Here is a 12,084-nt window from a genome sequence, read left to right as displayed (position 1 = left end):
GAGCCCCGGAATTGCCGCCGGTCGCTCCGGTCGCTGCGCTCTCCCCGCCGCCCCTCAGGCCCCGCCGGCCCTCAGCCATCGCCGCAGCGCCGCCGAGCGCGGGGCATAAGCAGGGCGGGGGGGGCGGGGCTTAACCGCCCGGCAGCGAATGGGAGAGCGGGATGGGGATGATTGACAGCGGGGATGACCAATGGGAGGGCGGGATGGGGAGAGGCGGTGGGGGGGGAGGAGCGGACGGGTCGTCGCCCGTGGCAACGGTGGGAATGAGAACGCGGGTGACGTCACGAGAGGGGCGTGGTCACAAGCCACGCCCACCGGCTGGGCTGGGCTGCGCCCCGCCCCCCCCCGCTGCACATCTGGATGGGCTCCGGTAGCGCTGCGGGCACAGCTGGATGATCCCAGATCGAGCAAGGGGCACCTTCCCGTCCCGGCCACATCTGGATGGGCTCCAGTAGCGCTGCGGGCACAGCTGGATGATCCCTGCTCGAGCAAGGGGCACCTTCCCGTCCCGGACACATCTGGATGGGCTCCGGTAGCGCTGCGGGCACAGCTGGATGATCCCAGATCGAGCAAGGGGCACTTTCCCGTCCCGGACACATCTGGATGGGCTCCGGTAGCGCTGCGGGCACAGCTGGATGATCCCTGCTCGAGCAAGGGGCACCTTCCCGTCCCGGACACATCTGGATGGGCTCCGGTAGCGCTGCGGGCACAGCTGGATGACCCCTGCTCGGGCAAGGGGCACCTTCCCGTCCCGGACACATCTGGATGGGCTCCGGTAGCGCTGCGGGCACAGCTGGATGATCCCTGCTCGGGCAAGGGGCACCTTCCCGTCCCGGACACATCTGGATGGGCTCCGGTAGCGCTGCGGGCACAGCTGGATGACCCCTGCTCGAGCAAGGGGCACTTTCGCCGTCCCGGACACATCTGGACGACCCCCAACTCCAACCAGGCGACCCCTTTTCCCCCCAAATCCGGCCACATCTGGATGACTCCCACCTCCAAACAAGTGCCCATCACCATCCCGGCCACATCTGGGCAAGTCCCCCCTCCCTGCCTCACATCTGGGTGCTCATCTGCTCCCAGCCCGGCCACATCTGGATGGCCCTACCCACCACGCGTCCATCCATCCATCCCATCCCACCCCAGCCACATCTGGCTCCTCCCTCACCCCCCTGGCCACATCTGGGCGGTTCCTCCCTCATTCTGCCCCTCCCATCCCTGCCCTCACCTCCCCCCTCCTCTCCTCAACATCTGGGCTGCCGGATAAACTGTATAAATTACAGATAACTGTCAAAGAGAATAAAAATTAACGGCGAAATAAAACCAAATCCCCTTCATTTCTGTCTCCAGGTAAATCCTGCCTCGTTTTCTCGCTCTGAGCCATTTTCACCAACCTCACCAAGCTCCCTGAGCTTTTACCTGAAGTTAAAGTGATAAATCCCGTTCACATCCACGGGGAATTCCACGTGGATCCAGCTGTTCATGGAGTGGGAAATGTTAGCCCAGGACACGTTAAATATTTTCTGAGGTGTGAATTATTTTATAACTCCATTTATCAAACCACTTCCACCTCTCCCAGTTGGGTTTTTTCTCATCAGGGCTTTGAGGACTGTGTGATCCCAGGCTTTCTGTCCCTCCTGGATTTCCCAATCCAAAGGGAAGGTGGAATGACTGATAAATGGGGAATATTGTCACTGACACACCCCCCAGCAGCTGCTGTGGTGTCACCAAACAGGGCAGAGATCCCATCCTGCTCTGGCTTTCCCTAAGGATGAACCAAACTCTTCTTTCCCTCTGAGTTTCCCAGGGTGGAGCCATCCCATCCCATTTCCCCACAAAGGGAAAAATCCATAAAAACACCCCAAATTTCGGTTAATTTTAAAGGGATTTAATCCAGGTTATGCTTGGGAAGGGAAGGATGAGCAAACTGGAGCTGCTCCAGCCTAGGACATATTTTTCCCAACTCCCATCCCTGCAAATCACACCTTTTCCCATCATGAACACAGAAAAACTCGGGAAAAACCTTCCCCAAGCTGAATAAATTTGAAATGGGAGGAATTCGAATCCAAGCTGTCCTGGGAAGGAGGAAAACCAAGGACAAACAAGCCCTGGCATGAATTTCTCCTCCCCTGCTCCCTGCCCTGGGGCTGACTCCCATCCCTGGACAACTCCTTCCCATCCAGCCAGAAAGGTGGCTTTGGATGCATTTTTTTTTTTTCCCGGGATGGTGCAATGGGGATCAAAGAGGTTTTCCCAGAGCCAGCCCTCCCTCCCTTCCCTCCAGGGTTTCCCCTCCCCGGCTGGGACATTCCCAGGGGAACGCTGCTTGTCCCTGCCTGGGGATTCCACAGGCAGAAATGTCCTTTATTGACCCAAATCCCAGTGTTTTCCTGGAATTCTGGGGTGGTTTGGATTGGGATGGGTTGGGAAGATCATGCAGTGCAGGGTTAGGGATGTTTTCTGCCATCCCAGGTTGATCCAAACCTCATCCAGCCTGGACTGGAACACTTTTAGGGATGATGCAGGATGATCTTTGGGATTTCTACTCCAGGATCTCGCCACCCTCACAGCCAGGAATTCCTTCCCAAAATCCCATCTAATCCTCTTCTGGCACTTTGAAGCCATTCCCTGTCTCCTGTCCCTCCATCCCTTGTCCAAAATCCCTCTCCAGCTCTCCTTTAGGCCCCAAAAAAAGCTCTAAATTCTCCTCAGAGCTCTCTTTTCTCCCACAATTTTGGGGAAAAGCTTTTTCCCCATTATCCCTAATCCCTTTGCCAGGTGTGCTCCTCACCCCTGGTGTGGGATGGATGAGGATTTTTGGGAGGCTCAGCTGGGATGAGGTTTTTGGTGATATCAGGGACAGGTGGGAGCAATGAACTCATCCCATAAAAAAGGGCTGGGAAGGAATGGGATGGGGGAGAGTTTCAGGATGGGAATGATGGACAGTGGGATTGAGGTTTTGCACCCAGAACCTTCCAAATCCAACCACGGAGCTCTGATGGATGAGAAACAGCTGAGAAAAGATGGATTTGGGAGTTAATTTAATGATGTAAATAACGAGGAAGCACCTCCTGCACAGCAGGTTTTTCCCAAGCTATTTTAAAAATCCATATTTTTTTTCCCCAATTCTCCGCCTGCTCCAATTTTATTTTATTATTTTATTTTTATTTTTTAATTTTATTTAAATTTTATTTTAAAATCCATATTTTTGGCCCCAATTCTCCACCTGCTCCAATTTTATTTTAAAATCCATATTTTTGGCCCCAATTCTCCGCCTGCTCCAATTTTATTTTATTATTTTATTATTCTTTTTTAATTTTATTTAAATTTTATTTTAAAATCCATATTTTTGGCCCCAATTCTCCACCTGCTCCAATTTTATTTTATTATTTTATTTTATTTTTTTTAATTTTATTTAAATTTTATTTTAAAATCCATATTTTTGGCCCCAATTCTCCACCTGCTCCAATTTTATTTTATTATTTTATTTTTATTTTATTTTTTTTTATTTTATTTAAATTTTATTTTAAAATCCATATTTTTGGCCCCAATTCTCTTTCCCTGCTTCCCAGCTCTCCTTGGGGAGAGGAAGAGCTGAGGAATTGGCCGAAGGACATCCCCAAAATTCAGCTTTTGGGCTCAAACTCCATTTCCCAGGGTGCATCTTGGCTGGGAGTCTCCAATCAGCCCGAGGGAGGATTTTAAAAGTTTCCTGGGGAGGGGAAATTCCCCTGGGGGAAGCAGCTGGGGCAGGAGGGAGGTTTTCTCCAGGCTGGCTGGAGTTGGGGATGTTCTCCTGGTCCCAACCACAGCTCCAAGTCCTGCCAGCCCAGCAAAACCTGGTAAAATGAGGAGTTTTTCCAAGTATTTTCTACTTTTCTAAAAGTTTTCAGGGTGTTTTGTGCTGGTTTTGGGTTTTCTCCTTGAGGAATACTGTTTTTTTCCTCAAGGTGGAGGTTTTTCATGGATAGGGATCAGGAATTTTATCATTATTTCTTGCATCCTCTGGAGTTTTCAGGGATTTGGGGGAGTCTGACTGCTCCAGCCATGAGAACAGGAGAGGTGGTTGGGAGTGACTCAATATCTCAATTTACCCCATTTCTCTGTTGTGCTTAATTATTATTATTAATTGTGGTGGAAGCTGTGAATTCCTAAACAATTGGAGGGGATTTCCCCTTCTTTCCTTTCGTTTTCTTTTATTTTAAAATAAATTTTAAAGGAGTTAAACCACCGAGCTTGAGGATTTTCCTTTTTATCCTCATTTTTGGGTCCTTGTTCAAGCTGTGGGACCCAAATTTTGGGACTGAGCTATTTGGGTTTCCAAAACTGGGAGTGGCACCGACCTTGTGCTGTTTCCATCCTGTTCCAGTGACCATCCTTGGGAATTCTGCTGCAACATTCCCCCAAAAAAATTGTGGATGAAGGAGCCATGGGGGTCTCCTGTGGCAGGACAGACACCCCCCCCCCCCTCTCTCTCCCTGATTGCTAGCCGAGATCGATGGCTCAGATTAAGTCAATGGCTTAATCCTGACTATCAGTGCTGGCGTCTGGAACTCAGAGCGAGACACTGAGAGAATGTGAAGAATTTTCAGGTGACCGCAAATACACACTCTTTTCCCTATAAAACACCACGAAAAACTCAGTAAAATCAGAAGCTTTCTACATGGAACGTGAAGTAAAAGCTTTCTCCCCTGAGCTTGGACGCAAACTCTGTGGTTACTTCCCGAGGGATTGGGTGAGGACGCTGATGTATCTCCAGCTCCAAAAACTGGATTTGGTGAGATCATCGAGTTTCCTAAATTGTATTATTCCGGCTAACTTATAGGTACCTTTCTTAACTTGCATTTCAGCTAGCTCAAGCAAGCATCTCTTAACTTGCATTATTGTTCAAGCAAGCATTTCTTGCGTTTTTAACTATCTTTATAGTTCAAGCAAGGTTTTACCCCATAATTGCATTTTTAGCTACCATAGCGTTGCAATTATGTATTCATTGTGTGTCTATGTGTGTCAATCTGTTCTATGTTTGTATGTTTGTTATGTTCTGTGTCAAATAAATGGTATTTTTAGACAAATCGGCCAGATATCAAAGAATCTTGCGAACGGGACTAAGTCTTGGGGAACTAGCTATCTTAAAGCCTGGCAAACTGCAAAAGCACATAAATCTCCTCTCTCCCATGCAAGACATCTCCAGAGCCAGCGGGGTGAAGAGCAGCAGCAGGTGGGTGCTGTGGGGCTGTGCCAGGGGATTTTTTGGGAAGCTGATTTTTCTTGGAATTTCACCACTCCAGCAGAGAAATTCCTCCGAAATTCCTTTTGGGAATCCATTTTTGGGGATAAGGATTAGGGGGTTTGGGTTTTTTTCCCACCACTATGGGGTTGGTTTCAGTGGGATTGATTTTTTTCCTTGTCCCAGGAAGAGAAAGAATGAGCTGGAAAAGGGTCAGGATGAGCCAAAGGAGCTCCCAGTGAAGAAAAAAAAGAAGGAGTTGGAAGTCACAGTGAAGGTACCAAACTCCTCCCTGTGCATTTGGGGTGACCTTTGGGACTTTCCCCGAAAATTTAGTGGGAATCAAACCCACGGCATGAACTTCTTTTTTTTCTTTTTTCCCCTTAAATTCCTCTCTGCTGGTGCAAAGCCTCCCAGGGTGAGAGGAGAGAAGAAGAAACCTTCGAAAGTCAAGGAGAAACCACTGCAGGAGAACATCATCAGCAGGTAAATCCTTGGGTTGGGCTGGAGTTGGGATGTCTTTTCCATCTCTGGGTTTGTGGGAACCCCAAAAAAAAGTTGGGATTGGGAATTCCCCATCCAGCTCTGCTGTCCTTGGGCTGCCAAAATTGCAAAATCCCCCCAAAAAAAACAGCCAAAATCCCCCCCGGGGGTCCCAAAATTCCTCCCCCTCGGGGGCCAAAATTCCCACTTCCTGCTGCGGAAATTTCGGGATTTTTTTGGCTAAAAGCAGGAATTGTGGGAATTCTCCCTTTGGGATTCCAGGAAGAGATTTTTCTCCCTGCTTGGGAAGAGAAAACTGAATTTCCAACTCTTTTTTTTTTTTGGGTTGGATCAGTGCAGTGCTTCCAAAGAATTCCCGCTGAGGGATGCTAGCAGTTGGGAAAAGCAAAGGAATGAAAAGGATTTTTTTCACAGGGGGAAAATAAAATGATGGGAAAAGGGGGAAATGGCCTTAAAATGAAGGCTGGAAGGTTTAATTTGGATTTTGGGGAGGAATTCCTCCCTGGGAAGGGTGGTGAGACCCTGGCAGAGGTTTTCCAGAGGTTTTTTTTGTGGTTTTTTTTCCATCCCTGGAAGTGTTTAAAGCCAAGTTGGATGGAGCTTGGAAAAAAAAAAAAATTTGGGGTGGTGGAAATTTTCCCTTCCCGTGGAAAAAGCTTGGAATGAGAGAATCCCTTCCAGACCATTCCATGATCCTAAAAAATGTGTGTCTCTTTTCTGCCCCCTTTTTTTTTTCCTTTTCTGCCCCTTTTTTTTCCTTTCTTTTCTGCCCCTTTTTTCTTTCTTTTCTGCCCCTTTTTTTTCCTTTTCTGCCCCTTTTTTTTCCTTTTCTGCCCCTTTTTTTTCCTTTTCTGCCCCTTTTGTTTTCTTTTCTGCCCCTTTTGTTTTCTTTTCTGCCCCTTTTTTTTCCATTTCTGCCCCCTTTTTTTTCCTTTCTTTTCTGCCCCTTTTTTTTTTCCTTTTCTGCCCCTTTTTTTTTCCTTTTCTGCCCCTTTTTTTTTTCTTTTCTGCCCCTTTTTTTTCCTTTCTTTTCTGCCCCTTTTTTTTCTTTTCTTTTCTGCCCCATTTTTTTTCCATTTCTGCCCCTTTTTTTTTTTCTTTTTCTTTTCTGCCCCTTTCTTTTTTCTTTTCTGCCCCTTTTTCTTTCCTTTCTGCCCCTTTTTCTTTCCTTTCTGCCCCTTTTTCTTTCTTTTCTGCCCTTTTTTTTTCTCTTCTGCCCCTTTTTTTTTTCTTTTCTGCCCCTTTTTTTTTCTTTTCTGCCCCTTTTTTTCCTTTCTTTTCTGCCCCTTTTCTTTCTTTTCTGCCCCTTTTTTTCCATTTCTGCCCCTTTTTTCCTTTCTTTTCTGCCCCTTTTTTTCCATTTCTGCCCCTTTTTTCCTTTCTTTTCTGCCCCTTTTTTCCTTTCTTTTCTGCCCCTTTTTTTTTCTTTTCTTTTCTGCCCCTTTTTCTTTCCTTTCTGCCTCTTTTTTTTCTTTTCTGCCCCTTTCTTTTTTCCTTTTCCGCCCCTTTCTTCTTTTTTTCTGCCCCTTTTTTTTTCCTTTTCTGCCCCTTTTTTTTCTTTTCTGCCCCTTTTTTTTTCCTTTTCTGCCCCTTTTTTTTCCCTTTTCTGCTCCTTTTTTCTTTCTTTTCTGCCCCTTTTTTCCTTTCTTTCTTGCCCTTTTTTTCCTTTTCTGCCCCTTTTTTTTTCCTTTTCTGCCCTTTTTTCCTTCTTTTCTGCCCCTTTTTTTTTTCTTTTCTGCCCCTTTTTTTTTCCTTTTCTGCCCCTTTTTTCTTTCTTTTCTGCCCCTTTCTTTTTCTTTTCTGCCCCTTTTTTTTTCCTTTTCTGCCCCCTTTTTTTCCTTTTCTGCCCCTTTTTCTTTCTTTTCTGCCCCTTTTTTTTTCTTTTCCGCCCCTTTTTTTTCCATTTCTGCCCCTTTTTTTTTTCTTTTCTGCTCCTTTTTATTTTCTTTTCTGTCCCCAAGCAGCTCCCTGAAGCAGGAGGCTGCAGCTGGGAAAGGATTGCCCCTCAGGAATGAGGCCCAAGCCGAGGAAGGAGCTGCAGCTGGGTTGGTATGTTGATTTTTATTGAATTTAAACCAATTCCTGAGGTTTATTCCCGAGGGAACTGGCAGGGTGAGGTTTTGGGGTTTGGTGCAAATCCCCTAAAAGGAGCTTTGGAGCATCCTGGATGAAATTAGGGGATAAATTTAAGGGGTTTTGGGGTTGAATTCATCGTGTTTTGGTGGGTTTTGGCTCCGACTGAGGTGACTTTGGCTCTTCCTGAGCAGGAATTTGGGATTGGGATCATCCTTTCCCTCAGGAATTCGGGATTGGGATCATCCTTTCCCTCAGGAATTTGGGATTGGGATCATCCTTCCCTCAGGAATTCGGGATTGGGATCATCCTTCCCTCAGGAATTCGGGATTGGGACCATCCTTCCTGAGCAGGAAGTTGGGATTGGGATCATCCAAATTCCTCAGGAAATTGGGATTGGGATCATCCTTTCTCTCAGGAATTCGGGATCATCCTTTCCCTCAGGAATTTGGGATTGGGATCATCCTTTCCCTCAGGAATTTGGGATTGGGATCATCCTTTCCCTCAGGAATCTGGGATTGGGATCATCCTTTCCCTCAGGAATTTGGGATTGGGATCATCCTTCCCTCAGGAATCTGGGATTGGGATCATCCTTCCCCTCAGGAATCTGGGATTGGGATCATCCTTTCCCTCAGGAATTTGGGATTATCTTTCCCTCAGGAATTTGGGATCATCCTTTCCCTCAGGAATTCGGGATTGGGATCATCCTTCCCTCAGGAATTCGGGATTGGGATCATCCTTCCCTCAGGAAGTTGGGATTGGGATCATCCTTCCCTCAGGAAGTTGGGATTGGGATCATCCTTCCCTCAGGAATTTGGGATTGGGATTGGGATCATCCTTTCCTCAGGAATTTGGGATTGGGATCATCCTTTCCCTCAGGAATTCGGGATTGGGATCATCCTTCCCTCAGGAATCTGGGATTGGGATCATCCTTTCCCTCAGGAATTCGGGATTGGGATCATCCTTTCCCTCAGGAAGTTGGGATTGGGATCATCCAAATCCCTCAGGAATTTGGGATTGGGATCATCCAAATCCCTCAGGAATTTGGGATTGGGATCATCCAAATCCCTCAGGAATTTGGGATTGGGATCATCCAAATCCCTCAGGAATTTGGGATTGGGATCATCCAAATCCCTCAGGAATTTGGGATTGGGATCATCCAAATCCCTCAGGAATTTGGGATTGGGATCATCCAAATCCCTCAGGAATTTGGGATTATCCTTCTCTCAGGAATCTGGGATTGGGATTATCCTTCTCTCAGGAATCTGGGATTGGGATCATCCTTCCCTCAGGAAGTTGGGATTGGGATCATCCTTCCCTCAGGAAGTTGGGATTGGGATCATCCTTTCCCTCAGGAATTCGGGATTGGGATCATCCTTCCCTCAGGAATTTGGGATTGGGATTATCTTTCCCTCAGGTATTTGGGATTATCTTTCCCTCAGGAATTTGGGATCATCCTTCCCTCAGGAATTTGGGATTGGGATCATCCTTCCCTCAGGAATTCGGGATTGGGATCATCCTTTCCCTCAGGAATTTGGGATTGGGATCATCCTTCCCTCAGGAATTCGGGATTGGGATCATCCTTTCCCTCAGGAATTTGGGATTGGGATCATCCTTCCCTCAGGAATTCGGGATTGGGATCATCCTTTCCCTCAGGAATTTGGGATTGGGATCATCCTTCCCTCAGGAATTCGGGATTGGGATCATCCTTTCCCTCAGGAATTTGGGATTGGGATCATCCTTCCCTCAGGAATTCGGGATTGGGATCATCCTTTCCCTCAGGAATTTGGGATTGGGATCATCCTTCCCTCAGGAATTCGGGATTGGGATCATCCTTTCCCTCAGGAATTTGGGATTGGGATCATCCTTCCCTCAGGAATTTGGGATTGGGATCATCCTTTTCCTCAGGAATTCGGGATTGGGATCATCCTTTCCCTCAGGAATTCGGGATTGGGATCATCCTCTTCCTCAGGAATTTGGGATCATCCTTCCCTCACGAAGTTGGGATTATCCTTTCCCTCAGGAATCTGGAGGAATCTGGGTTTGGGATCATCCTTTCCCTCAGGAAGTTGGGATTGGGATCATCCTTTCCCTCAGGAATCTGGGATTGGGATCATCCTTTCCCTCAGGAAGTTGGGATCATCCTTCCCTCAGGAATTCGGGATTGGGATCATCCTTTCCCTCAGGAAGTTGGGATCATCCTTCCCTCAGGAATTCGGGATTGGGATCATCCTTTCCCTCAGGAAGTTGGGATTGGGATCATCCTTCCTGAGCAGGAATTCGGGATTGGGATCATCCTTCCCTCAGGAAGTTGGGATTGGGATCATCCTTTCCCTCAGGAATTCGGGATTGGGATCATCCTTTCCCTCAGGAATTCGGGATTGGGATCATCCTTTCCCTCAGGAATTCGGGATTGGGATCATCCTTTCCCTCAGGAATTCGGGATTGGGATCATCCTTCCCTCAGGAAGTTGGGATTGGGATCATCCTTCCCTCAGGAAGTTGGGATTGGGATTATCTTTCCCTCAGGAATTTGGGATTATCTTTCCCTCAGGAATTTGGGATCATCCTTCCCTCAGGAATTTGGGATTGGGATCATCCTTTCCCTCAGGAATCTGGGATTGGGATCATCCTTCCCTCAGGAATTCGGGATTGGGATCATCCAAATTCCTCAGGAAGTTGGGATTGGGATCATCGTTTCCCTCAGGAATTTGGGATTGGGATTGGGATCATCGTTTCCCTCAGGAATTCGGGATTGGGATCATCGTTTCCCTCAGGAATTCGGGATTGGGATCATCCTTCCCTCAGGAATCTGGGATTGGGATCATCCTTCCCTCAGGAATTCGGGATTATCCTTCCCTCAGGAATTTGGGATTGGGATCATCCTTTCCCTCAGGAATTTGGGATCATCCTTTCCCTCAGGAATCTGGGATTGGGATCATCCTTTCCCTCAGGAATTTGGGATTGGGATCATCCTTTCCCTCAGGAATTCGGGATTGGGATCATCCTTTCCCTCAGGAATTCGGGATTGGGATCATCCTTTCCCTCAGGAATTCGGGATTGGGATCATCCTTCCCTCAGGAATTCGGGATTGGGATCATCCTTCCCTCAGGAATTCGGGATTGGGATCATCCTTCCCTCAGGAATTTGGGATTAGGATCATCCTTTCCCTCAGGAATTCGGGATTGGGATCATCCTTCCCTCAGGAATTCGGGATTGGGATCATCCTTCCCTCAGGAATTCGGGATTGGGATCATCCTTTCCCTCAGGAATTAGGTTTTCCCTCCTTTCCTTGTTCTTCCTCCATCCCTAAAAGTGTCCAAGGCTTGGATGGAGCTCAGAACAACTTGGAATATTAGAAATTATTCCCACAGCAGGGATGGAATGAGATGATCCCTAAATCCCTTCCCAACCCAAACCACTCCAGGATTTTTTGGGCTGAAGCTGGAGATCCCAAATCCCACCCCATTCCCACTAGATTTTCCTCCTCCCTATTAACAATTTATCCTCTCAATGTCTAAATCCAGCAGAGATTTTTTTCCTTTTCCCCCCTTTTTCCATCCCAAATATCTGCAAATTCTCAAAATTCCAGGATCAGCCCTGAAAACCCCAAAGGGTGTTGTGATCCTGGAATTCCCAATCCCAATTTTCAGCCAGGATTGCCTTTGGGAAATTTGGAAAATTCCTAAATTTCCCACCGTGATTTCCGCAGGATTGTGAATCCAACAGCAGGAGAATTCCCAAGGAATGAAACTTTTTATGGACGTAATTAACCTGGAATTAACTCAGGAATTTTTTATATTTTTTTTTTTATTTTTATATTATATATATATTTTATATATATATAATATATATATTATATTTTTTTTATATTTTATTTTTTATATTTTATTTTATTTTTTTTTTCTCCATGAATTTTATTTTTTTTTTCCTCCAGCAGCTTTCAGGGAAAATCCCTCTGTGGGGTTTTTGGTTTCCCTTAAAAGCTTTGGTTTTTTTTGGTTTTTTGGGTTTTTTTTTGTTTTTTTGGGTTTTTTTTGGTTTTTTGGGGTTTTTTTTGGTTTTTTTTGGTTTTTTTTTGGTTTTTTGGGGTTTTTTTGGTTTTGGGGTTTTTGGTTTTGTGGGCTTTTGTTTTTGGTTTTTTTTTTGTTTTTGGTTTTTTTTGGGGTTTTTTTGGGGGCTTTTTTTGGGGTTTTGGGGGCTTTTTTTGGGGTTTTTTTGGGGTTTTTTGGGGATTTTTGAGGGTTTTTTGGGTTTTTTTGGGGTCTTTTTGTTTTTTGG

The 12,084-nt window shown here is 46.3% G+C and overlaps 1 protein-coding gene across 1 annotated transcript in view; it reads left to right on the top strand.

Moving 5' to 3' along the window:
• Window positions 1–7,742: 7,742 nt before the first annotated feature.
• The window catches only part of LOC146442513 (ATP-dependent DNA helicase Q4-like), an 11,116-nt gene continuing 6,774 nt past the window's right edge, over window positions 7,743–12,084 (top strand). Inside the window, exon 1 of the mRNA XM_085049861.1 lies at window positions 7,743–7,776. Coding sequence (XP_084905987.1) covers window positions 7,743–7,776 — 34 coding nt within the window. The remainder of the gene's footprint in view (window positions 7,777–12,084) is intronic.

Source organism: Lichenostomus cassidix, chromosome 2 (genome assembly GCF_008360975.1).
Source record: "Lichenostomus cassidix isolate B80296 chromosome 2, HeHo_3.0, whole genome shotgun sequence".
NCBI classification, from domain to species: domain Eukaryota; kingdom Metazoa; phylum Chordata; class Aves; order Passeriformes; family Meliphagidae; genus Lichenostomus; species Lichenostomus cassidix.
The sequence above is the reverse complement of the archived record's forward strand: the minus strand, read 5'-3'. Positions and strand labels throughout refer to the sequence as shown.